This window comes from Bombus vancouverensis, chromosome 12 (assembly GCF_051014615.1).
Source record: "Bombus vancouverensis nearcticus chromosome 12, iyBomVanc1_principal, whole genome shotgun sequence".
Lineage (NCBI taxonomy): Eukaryota > Metazoa > Arthropoda > Insecta > Hymenoptera > Apidae > Bombus > Bombus vancouverensis.
The window spans coordinates 11,999,005-12,024,567 of record NC_134922.1 but is presented as its reverse complement, the minus strand read 5'-3'; the positions used below and the strand labels follow the sequence as shown (position 1 = coordinate 12,024,567).

Here is a 25,563-nt window from a genome sequence, read left to right as displayed (position 1 = left end):
TTAGCAGTAAAAATCAAATATATATATATATATATTCATATAAAAATTATATATCATGTATATTATTGAAAAATTGTGATTAGAAATGTGTAGAATCGAGAAAATGTCGAATATTTTACATCGAGCGAGAGAAACGACCGTCTTCAATGAAAATGATGAAACACCGGTCGACTATATGATAAAACGATCGAATCTTCGCGGAGTTCTGTCGCGAAGATGCAAGAAGAAGCGGCACATAGACAGTCTTCCCCTCTGTGTCCCTTTCTATCCATTTTGTTTCCCTTTCTCCACACTCCTGATACACTCCCCTCTGCCTCTTTCTCTCTCTTCGCCTCTCTCTTTGGCGACCATAAAACGCGCGTCCACTTTTACGCGGCTTTTACGGTACTTAGTCGCGGCTCGTTCTCCACGCAAGAGGAAGCTTCTCCGAGGTCCATTCCTGAACGTGTTCGAGTGCAGGAAACGTACGCCACGGTATCCAGGAGCGGCGGTGCTTGCCAATGACGGCTGCTGATTCGAGGAAAATGCCGGTGTTGATCGGCGCGGAAGAGGAAGACGGGATACGGAGCACCGGTTGCTGAAGCGAGTCCACGGAAAAGTCGCTTGGATTTTTGTATCGAGGTCGCGCGCACCCTGTCAGCGAAAGAATCATCGCCGCGATTATTTGGATTATTCGGACAGCAAGTGTCCATTCTAACTGGAATACTAATCGCCCCGCGAGTGTACGAGAAAATTGCGATCGCAGATTCAGTGACACTTTGAAAGCACTTGGTTCGATGGAAAGTCAACCAGTTGCAATTGAAGATTCGATAACATTTTGACGAACGGTGTCAATGACCTGGAATTGAAGATTCGGCCACACTTTGAAGATTCTTCCGCCAATTACACACGTGTAAATCGTTAAAAAACCTGTTTTGTTGTGTATATTTTCATACATTCGGAAAGAACATCGGCGAATTTCTTTCGTTAAACTATCGTTGTTTAGTCTGACGAGAGGATAAGGTGGAATTGAAAAAACTTTGGAAACATTTGAATCGACAAGAAAGCTGAGATAGTTGGCTTGACCAATGACATACGTATAACCGAATCGACGAGACTAGTTTCATATAGCTGCGAAAAGAAATTGACAAATTTTGTTTTAATTTCAAGACACAGCTACTTCGTCAAAATGTTAGAGAACGCAACCAGATGGCCAGGTAACGCGGGTTCGCGATTGGTGAAGGCTAGAAGCAGCCCAAATGTATCGAAAGCATCCCTATCGGTTCCTAGGAAGCAAGCAGTGCCCGATCAGAACAGATCGACTTGTACGAGCAAGCCTCCCCGAGTTACAAAAACCACGGCACCTCCTAGAACAACTGCCAAGATCGTCTCTAACGACCATGCGAGTGCTCGGACGGCTTTTTCCGCTGAATCGAAGACACGCGCTTCCTGTCCAAGCAAGTCTCGTCGATCGACACCAGACGGTCGGACAGAGGCAACGAAATGTTCATCAACGAGCGTGAAAAACGAGAAGAGGCAAGTGACGAGATCCATTAGCTCCTCGTCATCCTGTACGATCTTGGAGGATCGAACGCTTCTGAAAAAGGGTTTGTCGTATGCTCCAACGAAATTGCCGAAGAAACCGGAAGCTCTGAGGAAGAAGGCCGCTCTCGATCGTTCGGTTAGTTTAGGCTGCGTTTCAGTGGATATTCGCGGCGGCTCCGAGGAATCTTTCAGAATGAGCAGTTCCTTTAGTTCCGAATCGAATAGACAGATGATGGAGAAAGCGAGGAAGCAGGAAATTCCAAGAAGAAAATCAATCAACAGGTCTACCAGTTTGTGGAACGTGCAGGCTATTTCAAAGAACGATGTTCCGACCAGAAGAATGTTCGGAGTTTCGTCGAGGCCCAGCAAAATCCCTCTTCTGGCGCATCGGAATACGCGCGTGGGTCGATCTCTGGCCGATCTATCTCAGGTAGATCGAGCCGTGGAGCCGACAATGCAGCCGGTGCATTTCGACGACGTCGACCTCGATCGCTCGATGGACGAACGTATCTACGAAAATTGTCGCGAAGCGTTCAACTGCACGCCGACGCAGAAGCCAGCTCGAACGTACACCAGCAATTTGGAAGAACGCGTGGCGCGACTGATGGCAGAGCTGGACGACGATGTGGATGACGATGAACAGGCCCGAGCGACGATGGTCGCGTCTACCGACTGCGTGGACGCTGCTCCTCCTCGTAGAACCAATTCCGTCTACGAGGTACGGGAGATCGATGTTAAACGAAGCAACGAGTCGAGTGTTAAGCTTATTCAATCTGAGCAATATACCGCCACGGTGATAAGGATCGAAGGGAGTTCAGAGAGGAGGGATGATTCGATGAAAAAGGTAGAAAGTAACGAGAAGAATAACTTGCAGGAGACTAGGAACTCGATGAACGCGGTTAAAGGGCTGAGAAGTCGGGAGCACGAGAAGATCGATCGACAGGATGTCATCGAGGAGTCGAAGAAGAAGAAGGAGACGTCGAATATTCAGGAGTTGAGGAAGAACTGGGAGAAGCAAACGGTCAATGGATTGATCATCAAAGATGAGAAGAAGATGGATTTTGCGTCTGCTCTAGTTTGCGATACAGAACCACCGAAGACCGCTTGTCAGAGGAACAACGAGGCGAGACAGGAAGCGAAGAGCAAGCAATCGGTGGGCAAAAGAGCCAAGGAGATCGAGCATCTGGTGAATTTTTTCAACTGTAAGAACGCAGAAGCCACGAAAGAGGTGAAAGATCCGTGGATCAAGACTCGAGCCACGCCAGACACGACGACGATCGAACCGATGACCACGTTGAAGAAGAACGTCGATGTTAAGAGCATACACGACTATAATGGGTACACGTCTGATGGCAATTGTTCGGAAGACAGTGGTCACATGAGCAACGAGAACGAGGTTGAGTGGAAAGGTGAAACTCGAGATTTTGGGAAAGAGCAGTTTTTCGAGCAAAACGAGGTTCGCGGAATCGGTGTGTACGATGGTACGTCGATCGTGAGCAGGTTGGAGCCGGAAAACAAGCCGACGATGGTCGTTCGAAGCAGCGTATCGACTTCGAGCGGTGCCAGCAGCATCGACAGCTGTAAGGGGGAGAATACGAAAGTCACGGTGCACTCTGGTAAAGACCAGTGGAAAGCTTGCAGATCCTACAACGATGGACGACAGGTCCGTCGCTTAATTATTGGCCTTCTAAACCCATTAGATACCTAGTGAGAACGATCGCTAATTTGATCGAGCATCGATAATAATTCAGCTAGTGAGAAGTCTCCACTATCGTAAAGCATACGCACTAATACGAAGTGTATCCAGACGATTATTCGTCGATGAATTTGAAATCTTTCCTTAGTTTCAGCTTCGGATAGTTAGCTGCAAATTTATTGTCCGCTAGTAATATTCAGATTTCATTTATTTCTTATTTCCTATCGGTTTAGAAAATTTATCTCTTTCTGCGGTATTTTTACATTTCTACAAAACTCTGGATTTTTATTTTTAGCATACGATATCGCATATGTTATTTTTTTTTTTTTTTTAATTATTCGGTATGTTATATCGCGAGAAATAAAAATGTTGTCAGTCGTTTAAATTATGAAAGTTCATGTTCTACGAGTAATAACATTAAAAATGTTTTTACGAAATATCGATCATTACTAATGCATTAAATATTAATTAATAACGTTCCGCAATATATATGTGACAGCTAGGAGGTCAATTCATTAATCAAATACCGCGGAAAAACTCGAGCAATCCATCATTTCTTCTAATCTCATGATACAATTAAATCGTATTTTTGTCGCTACCAATCGATCAACTTTCCTGATAGAAAGTGCACTTGCAACTTTCAAGCCGAACTGCTCTCATACAAGGAGAACGGCTTGAAAATGATTTATGTTAAGCGCTGTGAGAATGTTTACAAACAGTCAGCAAGATAATATTTGAGATAATAAACGTTGATTGTAAGAGTCTAAATGGGTACAATTACGCTTGCTTCAAGCACTGACTACAGCCGCTACAGTAGAATCAGACCAGAGAAGTTTGTCGTCTTCTTGACGCTGAAAAATGTTCCAGCAAACTCTTAGAGACAAATTCCTATTTGCTTTCTTTTTTTATTTTTACTTCTTACGATTACATTTCGTTACCGTAATTTATAAAACCTTTTGAGATGTAGCAGTTAAAAAAGCAATGAAATATTCGTGCTTGGAAAATTAAAGGAATGATATAGTAAATTATATTAGCTTTTATTTTGTTCTCTTTCGTTAATTCTGAATATTACAACAATCGAAAAAGTGTACGAAGAAATAATCGAATAAATAAAGTAATTGAACGATTACTAAGAAAGCAGAGACTAGGCTTAGAGCAATAGATTTTTCCATATATCAACATGGCATTTTATTGTTTAATTACGTCTGAGAGAGAGTACATTTTACCATAATGTACTTCACGCGGTATGTAATCGTGAAAATCGTGTCAGGGATATCCTCGTTCCTTTTTCTATTCTATTCTTTTTCTCGTGAGTTCTAGTACATAAGTACATACCAACTGCATCAGCGCAATTTTAATGAATTCCAATGAAATGTGGTACTTGACTCGTGCATTCTGCAAATTTCTACCTCCGATCAAATTGTTCATTTATTATCGTGAACCTTAATATTTGCATAAATCAAATATTCATGTTTGTCATTTGCATAGCTTGACTTTTTACTGTTCAAAATTTACTTAATTTGCAAAAATAAATAAAAAAAAAAAAGAAGGAAAGGAGAAGATAGAAATGTGGAAAGAAATGATTTTTTAAAAATATATCGGTAGAATTATGTTAATTGCTAAGGGATTCTAATTACAAATTACACTGCGGTGAAAAATATTGAATACGTGTTAATCTCTCGGTTTCTTTTTGATAGATATTTTTCAGATCAGGTACTCTGGAGCGACTGGAGGCTCAGAGAGACGAGAAGCTAACTGGACACATTATTCTTCTTCAAGCAAGATGCAGGGGTTATCTGGCACGTCGTAAACTCAACATTTTGAAAGTATGCCATGACATCTTGAGTTTGTAAAAGTGCACCTTCACTTGTCAGACCGTACAGTAGTTTTCACTCGTCCCAAGAAATTTCAAAGTGGCTTCTTTAGTATTTCCGTAATGCCTTAACGAATCACCTTTTTCCCCCTTGTTTAACCGATCGGTTTCTTTCAATGTGAAGAGTTTTGTTTACTTCAGTTAGACAGCATCCGTCAGTCTCGATAGGGTTTTATTTATATTAGACACGTTTTACTTGCTTTATAAAACGAAACGAAAAGGAAACTGTAAAAAGATGTATGGAACTTTCATGGGATAATGATCGCAAGTTCCACATTCTCAGCGATAATTCCGACGCGTATTTAATAGAACGTCCGCATTATTTAATCTACACACAATATCGCACTTATTGTTCTTTCGTTTATTAATTAGGAATTCCAAATTAACTCGCCTTATCAAAGTTCCCCATCAAATTTCACCATGAAAATACAACGTTGAACATTCAAATTAGATTGCTTTATTAATGCGTACGATTAAGGAAAATTAAACCCGAAAGATGGCGATTGATTTAATTAATTGGTGAAATTAATCATCAATTCTTCATAATTACAAATATTAACACTTTACCGACCGATAGTCGATTAATCGGTTTTTTGTCGCCGACGCTTACCGACCGATAGCCTATTAATCAGGTTTTTGTCGCCGATGCTTACCGATCGATAGCCTATTAATCGGCTTTTTGTCGCCGACAATCTTTCTTATTATTTGAGCAGTAATTTGTCATTTAGTACTAAGGTACCACCTTGCTCGGTTGCGTTGCTCTGTAAGCTCGCACAGTTTTATACCAATTTGAAAAACTTACCGTTCGCGACGAACCAAAAGAATGGTATCGAAGAGCCTAAACCGAAACAGAGTGGTTGTATCGCTAGCGGTCGGTAAAGTGTTAATCGTTGATACGATGGCAGATTTAATAAAAATTTACTCGCGGTTAATAACGAAGTAATTGCGTTAAATATTACCCAACATTGCGAAAACTAGTATACCATGTAACAATTAAAAAAAAATCGTTACGATGTTTACGTATTACATCCTTTCAGCTGCAAGATCTTGCGGTTAGATGCATACAGAGGAACGTTAGGAAGTGGATGTCCGTAAGAGAATGGCCCTGGTGGAGGTTATACGTGAAAGTTGCACCTTTATTGAACGTTCATAGAACAGAGGATCAATTGAAGGCGAAGACGGTGAGGATATGCCTTCTATTTTTACGTGTTGATCATTTTCCATCGTTACATGTGCAAGAGAGACGTTGAACGGTCCATAATACTCTATAGTTTTCATAATACGAAATGAAAGTACATTTTTTTTTAAAAGAAGGTTACAAATTGTTTCAGTTTTTAAGATCACTGTTTATAAAAAGACGATCTCGTTGATATTGGACCGATGAAATTAACGAGTATGTAATTGTGTCTCTTTGAACAGGAGGAGCTCGAGACTCTGAGAGCAAAGGTCGAAAGATTGGAGCAGGAGCGGAATCATTTGAAACACGATAATGATAGATTGGAGGCTAAGGTATGACCAAAGATTGTATACTTTTTATTTCGTTTTGCCATCTCTTAATTTTCTTTCTACTTTTTTTTACTAGAAACAATTTTTTTACGAACTTCTAATTCACGAAAGAATCTTGTTTGATTAAAATTCTTAATATGGTATTCAACGTTTAACTTTCAACATCAGAGGAAGATTAGGAATTTGAACGCTAACGACAAAGGCCTGTAACTCGTATCTCTCGTATCTACCTGTATTTTATACGAGAAAATCTTTTTTTAATGAGACACGAAAACGATGTATCGTTTACTACAACTGACAAAGCGGAGTAGAATGGAAGATCTGCTCAAACGATTATCCTTTCTGTAACTTAAGAAGGTTCGCTTAGATCATTTACCTACTTGATCGTACTAATGCAACTTCATCAAGTGTACCGTAGCAAATCGACACTCGACTAGAATTCGCATATTCAGAAGTACGAGGAAAGTTTATTAAGTAGCGTCGTTTGTCCGAGCACTTGTATCGTGCAATTGGGTTAACTGCGTGAGACGAAGCGTGCCGCTCTCGGCGCTCGTTTATCGCGTTATGAATCTGATCAGCGGAGCATCGCGCGAAGTACCGACCTCCGCCGCGCGTTGCTTTGCGCTCAAATAAAAGTTCCAGTGACCGACATTTCCTGCCTACTGGCCTGGTGTCGTATGAAAATTCCCCTCACGACCTTGGCATTGCTGTGTACTCCACGCCACCAGTCACCTGCGATGGTCGTTGCCGGTATTGTTCCGAGATTTCTAACCGGTTTCGTTTCGCTCGTTCGACCTTTCGATCCGCCGCCACTGGACTATTTCAGCCGATCTATCGAACGATTTTCTACTTCCTGTCCGCCTCTGAGCTCGCCTCTTTTTGCTCTGTTTCCCTTGCCTCTCGTAGCGGTCCTCCGTCGACTTTTCTCGCGAAGACCTGCCGACAGATTTGGCTGCGATCCAAAATCATGGCCCGTGCTACCTACCGCGCTGCTCCTCGTCCGCTTTTCCATCTCGCTCGCACCCCGTCTCCCTTAGAATAACTCGGAGGTGACCGTCTCCACCAACAGACCACCGCCACCGGCCCGTGTATCGGCTGACCCAGGAAGAGTAGGCAGTTGCACCGCGACTCCTTCTCGATACGGGTGTCGACGTTGTTCGACTCGTTACGCAATTAAATGCTCGTGCCAGCCGATCCGATCAAATCGAAGCAGAAGACCCCGATCCACTAACGAACCTTACTATAGCAACCATGCAATTCGATCGCTGCTGGGCCGTATCTCGCGCGATTGTCTGTTGCTCTCGCTGCTGAAGATCCCGCGCGACCGGTTATTCCGCTGGACAAGGCGGTCGATATCGATCAAAGTATCGTAAACAAAATTCTCTGACAGTCTGATCATCGATCTTATGAAACTGCACGAAGAATAGGAAACGTTCTCCGAGATTAAGGACGATGGTCCCATATGGCAAGAAATATCTTCCTTCTTACTATAACGAATTATAGTGTTGCACAAGTGTCTTGGAAAATTATGCTGTCGACACGAGATCAAAATTGAGTTGATTCAGGATAACATCACCAGGATGCCGTCACTGCCGACCACATACTCTGGCGCGATATCGCCCGTTTCGAACAGCTCGCAGACCTTCGAAGAGCCATTGACCGGTAAAATGATGACCGACAGAGTCAGCGATTCGGATGATACGATTACCGAGAATTCAGCAAGACCTATAGAACCGATGATATTTGCGAAGAGACCACCGTTGCCACCTTTTAGAAGACCAGCCAACAGATTGCACGCGTTAGCCACGACAAGAAGTCCATCGCCATGTAGCCTTTCATCTAGTCTGTCTTGTCGCTCGAGGTCAATGTCTGTGATGTCCTCGAGGCCTCGAACAAGCCTCGATTCACCAACCTTCTCTACTCCACCAAGAAGGATGTTTCCTATAGAAAGCAGGTCTTGTTTGGATTTAGAAGACGTGTCTGTAAAAGAACAGGCTCCTGTAGTATTCGACGCTAGTTTAAATTTCGTGTTAGGCTGCGACAAGCAAAAGATAAGGCAGTCTTTTAGGCCAACAGCTTCTCACATGGAACCTTCGACAGCATCTTCGTATTTGTCATCCAAGATCTCGCAGTTTTTGAAAAGAACCGATCATATAATGGACGAGTGGCGAAGTCTGGGTCACAGAGATGACGCGGACAACGATTTAAATCTGCCGTCAATGAGTCGAGGTTACGAGAGACGCGGCATGGGTAGAAGCCAGAGCGCCACGAACATCATGATACGCGGTTATCAGTATTACAGCAGGTCGAATAGCATCGGGAAAAGTTCCAGGCGTTCCCTTTCCCGCGCCTCGGAAGACAGGACGATCTCCGACGGTGCCGGTCAGGAGGTATATTGCCTGTTTTGTATGCATTTGGAAAGTTCGTTTCGTTTCGTTGCTTTGCTCTGCAGTTCTAGCTTTATTATTCATTGGTGATGTAAATTAATTCCGTCTCCGTCTTTCCGATCAAACTTCGCAATTTATTTATGGCTCGCGTTAGGTCCTGTTATGTTCTCGAACTTCGGTCCTCCTTTCCATCTGGCGTTAGATCCTATCGTGAAAAGAAACCACGATGATATAAATCCGCTGGTTTACGATTTATCTTATGGAATACTATACATAGCTTGGACCTAACGATTTTCGATTCCACGAATTGGAACAAAATTTGAACGAACAATTCATTTTGGATGCAATTCTTGTTCTGTGATAGTTGGATCATTGTCTGTCACGAGCTATACTCGTGTAATACACATTATACTGTGTACAATTAATTTGATATATATATATACTATAGTATTTTTTTCGTTCCTGGTTTTTCTAAACCTCGTATGTATCACGTAAATAACGCAGAAAGTAGAATAAGTAAAGAAAAAAAAAAAAAACAAAACAATGGAAACTTCAAAATCAGATTAGGCAGATCAATTTTCTAAGTTGTTCTCCTTCACAACTCACGCGTAACGGATCAAGAGTGCCAGCTTTTCTAAACACTCTGCCTAGTACGTTCTTTATAAACATCTGGACACACGTTCGAACTCTCGTTTCCTTCGAATTGAACAGACACGAAGTCGGCAGAGCGTCTGACATAAAAGAAACGCCATTCAATCGCTTTTAGAGAAATAACACTATGCTGATCTGTGTTGAACCAGCCATCGGTACGCTATTACGTTCGCTTGTGTTTTCGGGTAACATTAGCTTTTGATACTATATTTAATAGGCAGCTCGGAAAATACGCCTCTAAATGTCACGTTAGTTTTAGAGCACAGGATGAAGTTGTAAATTCTGATGTGCGCCACTAGGAACCGTGTCATTTGATAAATGAAAGACTCTGAATCAGTGGTATATTGTTCGTGCTTTGATTTTGATGAACAAATGGACCAGTGAAGATCATCTTATTTAAATAGTGTCAAGTAAATGTTTTCGTTAGAATTGTTAGGATCAAGATGTGTATTTTCCTTTCTTAATGGGCCATAATAAATAATAAATGAATCGTCGACAGTGTATGTAAATTAATCCAATTAATGTTCATGATATTATCTGTACTACGCGATACTACATGTTGGTAGAGAGATTAAGAATATCCGTAAGCTAGAAGCGTTTGTAAATGAAACATAAATAACTTCTTATCTTGATTCTTATTGCAGCTGAGCGAAATGACTGCCGACTTTGCGGAAGAGCACTCAACATCGACGTTGGCGGCCGAAAGGATCGACGCTGAGACTTCGGAACGTCTACGACTGGAAAGAGAGCTGCAGGATGTGACCGAGGCGAACAAGAATCTGCAGCAAACGACTGAACGTTTGGAGATGGAACTTTTGTATGCGAGGGCCGCAGACTTAAACGGCGTAGTGTCCGATGCTGAAGATGGTGAAGACGGTGGCGTTTACAAGCAGAGATACGAACATGCTGTAAGGGAACTCGAGTTCACGAAGAGAAAAATGGCCCAGCAACATGAGGATGATCTTGAGCAGCTGGTTGGACTTAAGAAGCAATTGGAGAAGAAGGTAATTCGATCAAGACTTAATTTACACGAGTAACTAATAGAATAAGATAATAAAATCATACAAAGAAAGGATAAAATAAATATAAACAAATGTAATAAACTGGACAGCCTCGAAAACGAATACATTTTTTCTTCTTTTTCCAGCTTGTATCTACTTGTATGCTAAATTATTGGGTTTGAATACTAAATTATTACGATAAAGATTAAAACCAGAAAAGTAACCACGTGGGATGATGTTAAACGTAACATATTTTTGCGTTCCAGTTAGCTGATGCTTACGAAGAGGTCGAGGAACAACGTCAGGTTGTTGGACAATGGAAACGACGCGTGCAAAAACTGAATGGCGAGATGCACGACTTGAGACTACTGTTGGAAGAACAGACAGCTAGGAATAATCTTCTGGAAAAGAAACAGCGCAAGTACGTGCTACTTCAAACTTTCACGTCGTCTTTTTTTATTCGCTATTTCAATAGCGTTTCGCATTTGTTTCATCTTGGCTATGTAGAAAGTATTTTTGGAAACTTTTGCGTAAACGATACTGTACTAGTAGCGTAGATTCAGAGGATGTTCTAATTCTGTTATACTAGATTTAAGAGAAGATTTTTGAAGGTATTGAATCGAAAATGATCTTTCTCTAAATTAAAGTCGATTATTAAGTTAATATGGAATTATTTCTAACACAAATCAGTGTATCTTATATCTATTAAAGTTTCATCAAAATAGTTAAAATCGTTACGGTTTGTAATTTGATATAAAAGACACTTGAATTCATAATAGCACATTTTACGCAATTTCCTTTGGAAAACACGAATAGAATGAAATAAAATAAATAGTATCTTTCATACTTCAAGAAATCATCGCCTTGATTGTACTGATAAAATACGGTAACATAGATTGTTCACTTCTATAATTTTGGCTGAAAATTCTTGAAAGAACGATCGGTATATTCATTCACAAGAAAAAGTTTTTACTGGCGGCACAATTCTTGGTTACACGTTAAATTTGTCGAATTTCTACGCTATCGAGGGATGCTCTATTCTGATTTCGTTCGCGGCAACAAGTGTTTCTGGCAATTGTCCAGCTCGGTAATTTTGCGCGGCCAACATCAGCCACTGGTTGGAGGTTCGTTGGGTGCATAAACCGTGATTGACTGCTCCAAATATAGGTCTTGTGATCGCCCGGAAACTAGAATTTTGTCGCTACTATGGAAAAAAGATGTGCCATTCAGTCATGTTTCATGAATCAATTGTTACAATACTATATGTACATTAAAATTTAAATTGCATCTTTTCCCCTCCAATTTTCTTGGTCTTTTTTTCAATATTCAATACCTTTGTACCCTCGTTCTTCTATAAAAATTCCGACGATATATTCTATAAATATTCTTTTTTGAATTGTTTAGATTCGATTCAGAAACTCAGAATTTAATGAACGATCTACGGCAAGAGAAAGCGCAACGTGAAAGATTAGCTAGAGAAAAAGAAATCGCGATCGCGGAGAAGTTTACCATAGAACAGAACCTTAGTGTAAGTATATTAATCTAAAATATTTCTATTTATCGAATTTAATGCTTTTTTAATTCCACTCTTTGTTTCTTATTCGTAACTACATTCTCATGGCTTACTTTTCAACGTAGGACGCCAGATTGGAAATCGAATTGAAGGAAGAAAGATTGCGGACATTGGGACAAGAGCTTGAGGAATTAACATTTGGTGGCAAAACGGAGGAGGAAGTAGCACAGCTGAAGAAAGCGAAGCATGAGCTGGAGAAGAGAGTAAAGGATCAGGAAGAGGAGTTGGACGACTTAGCTGGCCAGGTGCAGTTGCTCGAGCAGGCGAAGTTAAGGCTCGAGATGAGCATCGAGCAACAACGCAAGGAAATACGCAAAGAGATGCAGCAGAGGGACGAGGAGTTAGAAGACGTACGTGGTAACGCTCTGAAAAAGGTGAAAGCTCTAGAGTCGCAGTTGGAGAACGAGCACGAAGAGAGGACGATATTGCTTCGAGAGAAGCATGAATTGGAACGTCGTTTGGTAGCTATCGAAGAACAGGATCGTGCTGAACGTGCGGCAGAAGCTGATACCATGCATAGGTATATTATGCGTTAAATGCGTTATGCGTTATGCTTGATTTTATAGTCGTATATGGGGAGACAGTAGATTCTTCGAAAAATATTTGACATGTCAATTCGTGAACTCTTTAATTTTATATTTTATACTTTATATTATATATTTTATAGGCTAAAAAGAGATTTGAAGAGAACCAAAGCATTGCTAAGAGACGCTCAAACGATGCTGGAGAGATCGAAAGGTGACTCGACGGGTAAAGCAGCTTTACGACAGCTGAAGAACCAGTTAGAAGATGCAGAATGCGCTAGAGCAGTTGCAGTTAAAGCGAAACAGGCACTGGAGCAAGAACTGAATGAGACGCAGGCTTCGTTGGAGGAAGCACTGCGGCAACGTTCCGAAGCAGAAGATCGTGCTAATGTAGCTAGTCGCGAACGAACTGAGCTACTGTCGCAATTGGAAGAAAATGAAGAAGAGTTGGCAGAAGTGTGTTTCGTATTTAATTCACAAATATTATCTATAGCGATATGTAATAAATAATTAACAATTAACAATTAATTCCAAAGGTTTTGAAGAAGTATCGGGCGGCTGTGCAGCAAGTGTCGGCGGAGCAGGGCCAGTTGCAGGAAGCGCAAGTGCAGATTGCTGCTCTGGAGGCAGAGAAATCTGCGTTGAAGGATCAACTTTCAGAGCTGACGCAACGGCTTGAATCCGTTGAGCAGCTTGGCGATCCCACTGCGAACAGTCTCGCTACTCGACGACTCGAGTTTCGTGCTAAGGAACTCGAAAGTAAGCTCGAATTGGAGCAAACGACAAGAGCGCGCTTGGAAGTAAGTTACTTCCCATTTGTTTAAATCAAGGGTTTGATATTTTGATGTTTTAAGAATTATTCATGACATTCTGAATTGTATTTCGTTATAGACTCAAATAGCTAGATTGAAAGAGAACGTAGAGAAACTACAAACTGAGACTGCGTTACTTCGAACAAAGGAACAGAGTGCCCAAGATGCCTCGAGAAGATTGCAAAGGTCGTTACGCGAAACAAGAGAAGAAGCCAGTTCGGCACTAGCGCGTGAACAAGAGTCCACGCGTGCTCGTCGCGAATTGGAAAAATCTCTTGAGGCTGCTGAAGCGGAGACCAAAGTCGCTAGAGACGATCTCAGGTTGGCGCTTCAACGAATTGATGATCTACAGAGCGCCATACAGGGTGAACTTGATTTAGATTGCAGCGAGGAAGGGACAACCGAAAACAGCGATAGGTATTTATTAATTGTTTAACTTATAATTAGTAATTAAGCCATGTAGTATTTTACTGTAATACATGATTAGTGAATTGTAAATACTTATGTATAAATGCTACATTTATACAATATATGTATAAAAATATACAAAAATCATATTTCGTATTTATAAATACCTTTCTCTTCTAGTGATTGATGCGAACAGTTGTCGGATCTCGAATCCGACGGAAGCAAAGATAAGGAACCTACTGATCAACGTATAGCTGAAAGAATTACTGACGAATCGCCGCTTGTTGAGTCATCGATGGATAATTGTTAATTCACAAGGCTGAAAGGAGAACAACAAAGACAGAAAATCAACAAAAATGATAACAAAAGAAAAATGAAAACATACTAGTTCAAAATCGCTAGACTTAGTTTCTTACTATTAACGTCGTCACCACTGTCGGTCACATTCAACATTAGCGACAGCGAATCAAAATTGAAGGATATCAATCAAATCACTAATTATATATATAAGGACCTTATCTCACGCTAGAGTAAAATTTTTAAACAAAAACTGAAGAGTAACGAGTGAAATCCATCGATTTGTACGATTACAGTTAGCATAATTTCACTCGTGACTCTTTTCTCAACATAATCGAAAAAATGACAAGCTCGTAGGTGGTGCTAATTTCAAATCCCAAAAAACGTGTTGATGTCGTGGCTATTTGTATTCTGCTTCTTACTACGTGTCTTTGGTGCTATATTATCCGACAGTAGATTTTGTCGACGGAGTACATTGTTGTTCCAGTCTTCCAAGGGGAAAAATCGAGCTTCTCGATGCAGAGATGTCGAGATGTAAAAACACGTCCATGTGCACAATTATCAATGCCTTTCCAACGGCCCAAAGTTCAAACGTGCAACGTATCATGGAAAACGAAATATCAAAGCCTTACTTCTTCAGAAAGCATTTTACGCTTTTTTAACACTTCGCTATACCTAGCCGATAACGTTGGCTATACAGTTTGTATTATAAAACGCGAGCTGCGCGCCGCGACTCAGTTTTTTGGTTTCTTATATAAGGATTCATATGTAACTTATTGCTTTGTAAAATGCAGATATCTTATTTAATTAGTTCGTGCGTTTTTACTTCTCCTTGTCTTCCAAATCCTCTTAGCTTATTGAAATATAATGGTGGACAAAAGAAAGGATAGCAAGAAAAGGAGCCAAATTAGTGTAATAAAATGTTATAATAATATTATGTGTGGACTCATCTTAATTAGAAAAGTTTTGAGCTTTATACTGAAATTTTTATTAACAAAAGGTACAAAAAAAGAAAAAACGTTTTCATAAGAACTTTGAGAACGAAATCGCGATTACTGTGACTGATGGTGGGTATCGCGAACGTTATCCTCACAAATAAATTTTTACTTTGAAATTTCTTGAATAAAATTTTTTTAAAAATTCGCAAGAATATTTAAAATTTATTATAGGACTTATAAAGCATTTACACTCAATTTGAAAGTTGATGTTAGAACAAATTATATGTTAAATTAATTAAATTAAATGTTACATATAATCTTATGTATTAATTCATTTTGTAATTTTAAAAGTTGCACAAGAAGTGGTGTAGTTATAGTGTACTGTATTTGTCAAAATAATCAGATATGGTGGCTATGAAGTATTATAATTTAGATAAAAAGTATTGCATCAATTTAACCTTTTTTCGCGCCCTCTGTGATGATAATCGAGGTTGAACTACATTTTACCAGAAACGAGTTGGGAGATCGCCGATGCAATGTTAAAAAAGTCAGCCAAAAAATGCGTGCTGAGAATGGGGGTCTCTAGCAGCCAACGGCCGAACTATACGCACATTTCTCAGACGATCAGTGAAGGGTAAGGAAGAAAAAACATAAAACTGAAATCAGAAAATAGATAAGAGTACGTGAGATTTAAAAAATAGTGATATAAAAAACAAAGATCGCAAAATAGCTTTCGAAAATTCCGAGGCACAACGTCATTTCCAAGAAACGCCGAAATCGTGCCACCTGATTGATACAAAATCGTTATTTTAGAAGATACATTTTTTGCTCTCGGATTTTCTCAGAAAATGTCATCGTTTCCAGGAATTTCAGAAAGTTTCAAATATCTCTAATGCTATTATATTGTCTTGATACTTACTATTTTTCTAGCAGTTTCAAAACACAGGAAGAAATGTACATATAGTTCGGTCGTTTGACCGCTAGAGGCGATAATTCGTGGAGCGTACTTTTTGGCTGAACTTTTCTCATTCACATCGGCGCCCTTCCTTACTCACCTCTGATTCTACATAAACGTCAATAAATTAAAGTATCTTGCATAATGTTCTTACAATAGTAATTTATGGATTTGAAACGACATTCAAAGTTTATTTGCTCATGTTTTTGTTAATCACTTCATAGACAAGTAGTAACATTAAAAAATAGGTATGTAATTTATAAATACTTTTAATAAGGAAGCACAGGTAGGATTTCGATAGTTATTTTAGTCATTGAACCGTAGTGACAATTGCAGTTGCAGAACTCTGTTTATGACGATTCATGTAATATAATCATTGTTTATTATAACATATTAATTGGTTTAGAGAGCTATTTAACTTCTCCATTCATAGCTTTCTAGGTTATAGTTGTTGATATTTTTATGTTCGATTTAAATGACTTCTAACGCATTTACTTTATTTACGAAATATATAAACAAATAAACCCTAATAAATTCACATAAATAAATGAATTTTATTATTATATCATACATTATCTAGTTATAACACTATTTACTTAATAAAAAATAACTGTTAATACGAAAAATATATAATATAAATAATTGTTTCAGGAATTATATATATATATTAAAATTTTAAAAATAATTTTATCAACATGATCTTGACATTTCTTTATATGATAGCAACATCAATCCAGTCAAGGAGGATTGTATTTTTAAAAAATCATTTACGTAATTTATTTCAAGGAGATACAACCACTTGCCCATCAATAATGTTTTATAATAAAAAACAAAGTTCAAATAAAGGTAATATATTAATATTTACATTTGGTAACATTATAAATTGTTAATAAATTATGCAGTTTTAATATAGTTTAAAGATTACCTACATTTCTAAACTATAAAATAAGATTATATAAATTATTAAATTTTTGGTATATAAATTTTTAGTATATCACTGGTTATTCATAATAGTTATCCAATTGTTTACCATTTATTTTTATTATATATCTTGATGTTACACATATATCTTGCATACATGTAAATGAAGATATCTTATTAAATAATACTGATATTGTTCATGTAAATCGTATTACAATTACTTTTTTAGAACTTTTTTAAAGACCGGTATAAAATAAAAAAATATTGACTCATATATATACATTCCTGATGTATTTGCATTAACTAGACATGCACCTTATATTATCTATTATTTTTATTAATTTAATATTTCCTTATATTAACTTATGTTATAAAAATATTACAATACTTTGAAAAATGATTACACAATGACTTTAAATCATTATACGAAAAAGCTGTAACAAATGTAGGAAAACCAAAAATGTACATGTATAGTGCAGAAAATATTTACAATGTTATAGTATCTGATTTGTACTTATTTCGTGCTTTTTATTTTGATTCAAAATAAAATTCTTAAAAACAATACTTTGCAAATGTGATATAAATTGTATAACTTTAAATTATATAAATATAGCTATCGAGTACTATTATATCATTTCATCTATGTTTTATAAGCATACAGTATTGAGATTTGTTAATTAATCTGTAGTCATTATACAATAAAAAGAATAACTAGGAAATTAGTAAGTAATAAAGTTTTTATATTAAACCATTGAGCTTTATATTATATCTTCTATATAAGTTTTATGTATATGCATATAAATAATGTATTGTTATTATATTAATATGATTTGTAGCGTTTTAAAAATGTTTTAGTTGTATTAAATAAGAGATATTATTTATTTTTGTTGCATAATTTTGTGGAATATAGTTTATAAATAAATCAGAAAGTTTTATACATACACATCGTCCATTATATTTTGTAGATGATAATAATTATTTCTTGCTTTCACTTTTTCAGACCTAGGTGTTAATTGAATATTGTATTTATATATGTATGTAAATTTATATTGTTGCACAAAACAAAACTTATGTACAAATATCATTTGCCTTTCGATTGATTTTGTAAGTTTATTATCTATTTAACATTACACACATATTATGTTATTATTATAATAATCACTAATATATAACAGTGTTTAGAACTAATAAAATCCTGCTAGTACTTGCATTTCCTTTTTGTGTTTTATTTGCATTCAGATGTGAATTGTTATGTATGCCACATTATGTAGCAAATTTATGTTGCGACACAATTAGTGATTCATTTTATGTTACATTTTATTTTTATTATAATACATATTTCATTTTGATCCAGACCCTTAATACATTTATATATATGCTACATGTACATGCATATATAATTTGAAAACGTACTAAAAGATTTTTCAGTATAATGGATAATGAAATATTTTTTATTATTTTAAGAATCAAATTCTCCTATGAATGATTGTGAAAATGATGAATTTATGACTTCTTGTCTATGTGTGAATAAACGTGATGCTAGACTAGAAGAATTACTATGGTACTATGATGATATGAGATTGTGCACTATATTTCCACAAGTATGCATCAAGCAATAATACCATAAATAGACTCTATTGTAGTTGGTTAAATATAATTAATCATTGGGTTAATTACTACTTTCACCAGCAAAAAGTTGACATCTCAAGTTGGTTAACGTATCAGTATGGAAAAACATTTTTTCCTTTGCATACAAATAATCGTAATGGAACTTTGTTACAATCAGAGTACAAACTTTATATTCTTGTTGAAGCTGATCTTAAAAGTTATAATCCTATTGCTGCAACACATGCTACTAAGGTACTATATCTATTTATTCTCCTCATTTTTTCCATTTTGAATGTGATTATTTTGTATGAAGGGAATATGATATTAGTAGTTTATTGTTTAAAAAATAAAGAGAATGAACATATTATTTGAAAGTTTGTGTCTATTGAAATGAATATAAATAGACATGATATTTTATGATCTGACTATCTAACAAAGCTTATGTAAATTTTTTACACGTAAAAACATTCCCACACTATATACGTATAAAAATGTTTATTTAAGAAGCTAGCACTGCGTTTAAATATGTTGTGTCTTTTAGGTCGAGGATTACGGTTTAATTATTACGTGGACGGCAAATAAAAATATTGATTTAATTATAGAGTCCGATTTAGATATGGTTGCAAAATTTCTTATTGCAGCAATGGAAGGTCAATGTTACATTAATAATGGCTTGTTATTGAAACGAATAGAAAGTATGTATAGATTTCAACCCTGTTTACTAAAATATCCGGATTATAATAGCTTTATATTTTTCCAGCTGTCCTGATATCAGGAAAGCCTTGTCTTTACAATAGTGATGTGTTGAATTCACCACCAACTAAAAGTAAGAATTTTATGTAATTAATACTGTTAATAGAAGTTTTACGAAATGTAAGAAATTTAAAATATAAAAATCGAAATTTTTTGGTGGATGAATTATCAGGCATTTGATATTGTTACTTTAATCTATTTTCAGTTGAAAGCATAAAGCATTTATCAGGGATTACTACATGTAGTTATTGTATGTACTTAGTTAATTTATCATTGTGGATAATAAGTCACAATCAAGCAATGTGATCTTAATTTATCTAAAATAATATATATACATGTAAATGTATAAGTGGAGGATAGAATTCATGATCATCAAGTCTGCCAGTAGGATTTCTGGCATACTGTTTTCTGCTTGTAGTAAAACTGAGAACAGCTTACTGCATTCAAGTTCATAATTTAAGGAATATGTAATCTTTACTAATGCTGCTTCAAAGTCTTTTATCTTCTTTTCTTAACCGCGAAGAAATATATTCTCATTATTTTAATATACCTGACGACTTTTGCAATCTTATACAACAATTCTTAATTATGTAATAGGTTTTCAAAAATAGGAAACAACTTGCTCTTAATTGAAAAATGGCAATGATTATCCAATAGGCTATGAATTTCTATATATCACGAATCAGATGAAACAAACCAAGATTGAAGAAGTTTTTCAATAGATAAGATGTACTTTTTTATTTAGGGATGGAATATTTCATAATACTCATATGACATATCTTTACAATCAATTCTCTATTTTGTCCATACTTGAATTAACACTTACATTCAGTTGTAAATATTGAGAAACAAATGCGCGATCTCTTATCCACGAATATGAAATGATTCACTCATTGTGTTTAATTATTTTAAACGTGGAGTTCGCTAAGTTAACGAAAGAACTGAATAATGCCAAAAAATTGTCGGTTTTTCACGTTATTGCTAATTCCACAAAAATCTATATTGCCGATTGTTCGGATTTTTGTTCATACGTTGCGAATGAATGATGAACTCGAGAGCGTTCTGATCGTTACAAAAAGAAATTGTACCTTATAATAGGAAAATATACCTATAAATGAGAAGGCATAAAATAAGTTTCGTATATATTTTTGTAAGAATTTATAGACAAAGAGGAATGGACAACGCATGCAGAAAAATTAAAATCATTAAGCGACACTGCCAAACTCGTATCCGAGAAGTGCAAACCATTTGAAGTTAAGGATCTTCCAGGTTTAATAGTATATCCAGAAAATGCTGTAACAGACGCAGAACTTGAACTGATGAAGCGTGTGGAGTCCAATGAAACGTTAGGTATAATAAAAAAGTTATTAAACACATGAACACAAATTGTACAAGTATTTTTCTAATATAATTCTCATGTATATAAGTTAAATGAATTTGTGTGTTATAGAGAGTGAAACTAGAAGTCAAGTTTCTACACCAGTTTCAGTAAACATTCCTCAACATGAGAATCAATTATCACAAGATGAAATACAAAAGATCACAAAAGATACCACTGAATTTCAAGGTGTTCCGCATTCTACTAGTAAATCACTTGATATGCTTGACAATTTGGATGTATCCAGTACTATAAGCACCAGACAAGTATCTTGCAGTGATATAAAAAGTACAAGTAAATCTTTTGAACCAAAGTCTTTTTATGATGCTAAGTATAGTAAATCCATAGCATCTACAAGCCCTTTTAAGTTAGTATTCTATACTAAAAAATAATTATTTAAAAGATTTAATCTTTCCTGAGTAAAAAAGGAAAGATTCAGAAATATTTGATAAATTCATTGAAATTTCCATGTTATAGGAATTCCATAGCGGAGATAACAAGAAAGTTATCAAAAACTAATGTAAAACCACCAAATGTCCTAATATATGCTGATAGTTTTATTGCACGTAACAATGTAAAAGGTGTTTTGGAAGAATCTCTTGACACAAATAAGTATGATTGTTTGTTTTATTATCTTTATGGAAAAATGTACAAAATCATCTTTATTTTAGTCATTTAGAATGGCATTAAACTTTTTAAGACATTAAAAACACGTCAAAAATATAAAATTTCTCAAGATCTTCGATATTTTACAAAATTTCTTACATTTGATATTAAAAGAAATTTTCTTTTAATATTAGGTACACCATTTACGCATTATCTCCAGAAGAAGCACGTAATGACGCTTGGGTAGAAAATGCAGCTTTAGTCGTCGTTTGTGGAAATGTTGGCAATGAGATTGGAAACCGAATCGTGGAGTATATTCTTCACGGTGGCAAGTTGCTCGCTTTGTGCTCCGACGTAATTCATATTTTACTTCCATCGTTTAAAACGGCAGAAGTACGAGAAAACGAACTGGTTCACTTTTCTTATGGGAAATGGAAGCATGTACGCATGATGCATCATATCTTCTGTTATCAAGCATCCCCTGTAAGAACGAGATTTTCACAGGATCATGAAGACGTAAAGTAAGATTTTTAGCTATATCTGTTTTTCGCACTTACAAGTTAAGGTATAAAGTTAAATTGTAAATGAAAAAAAAATACTACAGTTTATCTTTAACATTAATATTTATGTTTCATCTGAAAAAATTATTCTTATATGATTATAATTATATTTTTTGTTTCTAATGAAAAATAATCCTCCTGATTAATTATTTCCAAATTCAGTTCAAGACATTTCAGTATTTTTTACAGAGTATCTAGTGTGTCTCCGCCAGCGACAGTGAGCGTGAAAGATAAAAAGGGAAACTCTCATTCGTTTGATCTAAAGGTACTTGGAACGGAAGAAACTTGGCACACACCAAGTATTCTACTTGCCACCCTACTAGGAAGTGGCGGAAAGCTTGTTTTTTCTCAAATACATCTAGAAGTGGATCCAATGCAATATGAACTCGAGGAAAGTAAATTTAATGCTTTGAAAGAAAGTAACGCAACTAGACTGGAAATATTCAATGATTTATTAAAAACGCATCTTGAAATAGAAGTTCGTAGTACTGCAAAAGTAACTGCGCATATAACTTATACATCTGCTTTCTTTTTGGGACGACATGAGGTATGAAAAATAATTGTTATTTCGAAAGAAAATATTTATATATATTAGGTAAACTATTAACAATTATAATTATGACATCCTTTATTTAGGTGATTTTTGTTCTATACAAACTACGTTTGCACATAACGAAGCAATAAGGATTATTATTCTCAATATCTTTGACATTACCAAAATTAGGAAAAAATTTATTGAATAAAGCATGGTAGAAGGGGGCCTGTCAACATTACTACATAATGTTGTTAGATGCTGTTACTGTCATTTTGTATACAACGTCTTTCAACTTTGTTGAAAGAAATAGAAAATTGATATGTTCTGTGAATAATTTGCAGACTGACAACTGACTTCAATGACAGTGTGTAATAAGTAATTTTTCTCTTTCTGGTAACCACTAACAAAGATAATTCTGCAAATATAGTACATTCTTGTAAATATAATACTACTTACTAAAAGCGCTTGTAAAAACAAGTAATGCTATATAATAACTAGGGGTGGAATCAATTTCGATATGTTTACAAGTTTAAATCAATTTCAATATAGTCAAATCAAATTATTACTCATGAAAGTACGTACTACTTATAAAAGATTGAAACCTATCTTGTCTAGATTCGAATTTGCATGGTCAATAATCTGTGTTTTCCTTTTCTTGCAAGAACTCATAAAACTGTCCAATTTTATTTGCATTATATTTGATTCCATCTCTGATGGCTCCCTTTATACTATGAAACATTCTTCAATAAATTGTTCTATAACTACTATCACTTCAAAAACACTAAAGCTAGCGATTTCTGTCGATTCATGCTATACTTCTTGCTTTTGAATTAATTATGCTTCTGTCATGTTAAAGTTACTAATTTTTTGCGAATATTTTTGTGTAATTCGTATATTTAAAAGATTCGTAACTAAAAACAAAGAGACTAGTATTTACGTTTACTTTCTTTCATGTTGATAGTTGAAACTAGAAATGCTAGAAAGATTGAAGGATGTAATGACAGCAAACGATAGTTTAAAAATGCCAAAGCTGGAAATTCAGTTTTGTAGAAGCAGCACAGTTCCACGACCTGCTTCAGCTTTGTTTCTACCAATTAAGATTCATCAGTGTCCTGACAATTTCTCAACCGTAGAATATTTTGAGGTAATTTTTCTTTTAAATTATATCAGCTGTGATAAATTTGACTTCATTTTTTATTCAGTTTAATTGTATCCATTATTTTATTGACTTATCATACATACTTTTCGTGCTATAGAATTTATCTACCAAGGAATTAGGGCGTTTGGTTATATACGTTGATATAATGACATCATCAATGGATGTATTTAATGGTCATCAATTAGGACATGGTTTAGCTGTTATTGTCCGTCAGCAAACTCAAGGACGAGGTATGACAAGGATCTCTATTCAATAGATCGAAGACTTAGCTGCTATAATATTTAATTTAATATTTATATCTATAATAGAATTGTACGTGAACATAGTTTAAAGCATGTGCAACAACTTTCACTAACAGTTTTGGCTCTTTGTTCAATCGATTAAACCGATCATTATTATTAACAAATGTTACACAAGAATGGTGCAATGAACTTAGGCACAATTTACGTTCCATTGAATTGATTTATAAACCTTTATGCATGTAGAATAAAGTAAAAGTAAAGAGGAGCGTCCACAATTCCTTAGGATGTAAATTCGTACAGTTTTAGAATCATAGAATAAAGAGAGAAGCCAAAACATTCTTTAATCAATTAGTTATTACCAATTATTGATTTTTTTTATCATATAATGAATAAGTTTTGTATGAATTTTAAGGAAGGAGTAAAAATATTTGGCTCAGTCCAAAAGGTGCAGCACTATTTACGTTGCAACTTCATGTGCCTACTGATACCATACTTGGAAGACGAATCTCAATTTTGCAACATTTGGTTTCTGTTGCAATTATATCCGCATTTAAGTCTCTATCTGGATATGAAGTACTACATCATTAATAATCATTATTTATATTTATCATTATATATGTATATATGTATATATAATTAATTAATTATTAATTTTTAATTATAGGATATCGATTTAAGATTAAAATGGCCTAATGATATTTATGCTGGTAATAACGTTAAAATTGGTGGACTGATTGTAGAAACTCATGTCTTGTCAGATCTTAATATATGTAACGTTGGTAAGTATTATTATTGTCACGCGTAATTTAACATTTAATAAAATCACTTCTCCTTTTTTTTAAATAATTATCATTATTAGGAGTTGGAATAAATTTGTTCAATAAAGAACCTACATGTTGCATCAATGATATAGTTACTACATTTAACGAAATATATCAGAAAAAGTTAGAAATGGTATCATACGAACAATACTTTGCTATTGTATTCAATGAAATTGAAAGATGGTTAAATATCGTACAAAGTGGTAATATAGATGATTTTCTGGATGCATATTATACTTATTGGATGCACACGTAAGTTTTACTTACAATTCTTTTTAATTGCGTTTACTATCTGTGAATTTCATTATTGAGAAATATTGTTAATTAAAATATATTTTATGTTTCAACAGCGACACAAATGTGACGGTATTATCAGCATCTGGGGTGTCACAAAACGTTAAAATACTAGGTATAGACGATTACGGATATTTACGTGTACGAGGAGAAGATGGAACGATGTTTACCGTACATCCAGATGGTAATACGTTCGATTGTCTGAAAGGTCTTATAGCTCCGAAATAATCAGATTTAGAAGTAGAACTAACATGTCTGTTGAACGTGTTTAATAGTCGATTGTACACTGTTGTTCTTTTTTATTTTTATACATCTTGTATATATTTTAAATTATCATAAAAATGAATATCAATCAAAAAATGCTGATAAATTTAATTTATAATTTTTAGTTTTGTTATTTATCATTTGCCCATACAGCAAATGGAATATATATAATGTAAGCTACTTTATCCAAGTCCATATTTCTTGTTACGCGATTTGATGTCATATTTCCTGCTATGGAGAGAAAATAATAAACAAACATTGTTAACTAAAAATCAAA

At 35.6% G+C, this 25,563-nt stretch overlaps 2 protein-coding genes across 8 annotated transcripts in view; both read left to right on the top strand.

Annotated features, from left to right (window-relative positions):
* The window catches only part of LOC117155153 (Myosin heavy chain-like), a 65,405-nt gene extending 50,343 nt beyond the window's left edge, over positions 1-15,062 (top strand). For 3 of the 5 annotated variants that reach the window (XM_033330799.2, XM_033330801.2, XM_033330802.2), the window contains 11 exons: positions 4,918-5,046; positions 6,131-6,274; positions 6,513-6,602; positions 10,282-10,641; positions 10,905-11,059; positions 12,043-12,166; positions 12,277-12,731; positions 12,879-13,191; positions 13,272-13,535; positions 13,627-13,964; positions 14,136-15,062. In XM_033330799.2, the coding sequence (XP_033186690.2) occupies positions 4,918-5,046; positions 6,131-6,274; positions 6,513-6,602; positions 10,282-10,641; positions 10,905-11,059; positions 12,043-12,166; positions 12,277-12,731; positions 12,879-13,191; positions 13,272-13,535; positions 13,627-13,964; positions 14,136-14,142 (2,379 nt within the window). In that variant the 3' untranslated portion in view covers positions 14,143-15,062. Of the gene's footprint in view, positions 1-459; positions 3,188-4,917; positions 5,047-6,130; positions 6,275-6,512; positions 6,603-6,898; positions 8,990-10,281; positions 10,642-10,904; positions 11,060-12,042; positions 12,167-12,276; positions 12,732-12,878; positions 13,192-13,271; positions 13,536-13,626; positions 13,965-14,135 lie in introns of those variants that run through there. The other 2 variants (XM_033330803.2, XM_033330804.2) reach the window with 2 other exon arrangements.
* Positions 15,063-16,212: 1,150 nt separating this feature from the next.
* Hcs (holocarboxylase synthetase-like protein) lies at positions 16,213-25,563 on the top strand. Of its 3 annotated transcripts, XM_033330695.2 has the most exons (17): positions 16,213-16,393; positions 16,797-16,991; positions 18,531-18,667; positions 18,756-18,926; positions 19,216-19,369; positions 19,435-19,500; positions 20,583-20,777; positions 20,878-21,172; positions 21,283-21,417; positions 21,606-21,932; positions 22,161-22,518; positions 23,468-23,650; positions 23,763-23,895; positions 24,320-24,480; positions 24,572-24,686; positions 24,767-24,980; positions 25,079-25,563. In XM_033330695.2, exons 2-17 carry the CDS (start codon positions 16,841-16,843, stop codon positions 25,248-25,250), a joined length of 2,967 nt encoding a protein of 988 aa, XP_033186586.1. In that variant the 5' UTR covers positions 16,213-16,393; positions 16,797-16,840; the 3' UTR covers positions 25,251-25,563. The 3 variants fall into 3 exon arrangements, with proteins under 3 accessions (XP_033186586.1, XP_033186588.1, XP_033186587.1); XM_033330696.2 differs by lacking the exons at positions 16,213-16,393; positions 16,797-16,991 and adding an exon at positions 18,101-18,170; XM_033330697.2 differs by lacking the exons at positions 18,531-18,667; positions 18,756-18,926; positions 19,216-19,369; positions 19,435-19,500 and having other exon boundaries at positions 16,214-16,393.

Bases quoted from the DNA above. Each gene is read 5' to 3' on its own strand.
- Hcs (XM_033330695.2), top strand. From the start codon at position 16,841: ATGATCTTGACATTTCTTTATATGATAGCAACATCAATCCAGTCAAGG. The intron at 19,501-20,582 runs GTAAGAATTTTA...TATTTTTGTAAG, and splicing joins GAATTCACCACCAACTAAAA to AATTTATAGACAAAGAGGAA. The intron at 21,418-21,605 runs GTATGATTGTTT...TTTTAATATTAG, and splicing joins GAATCTCTTGACACAAATAA to GTACACCATTTACGCATTAT.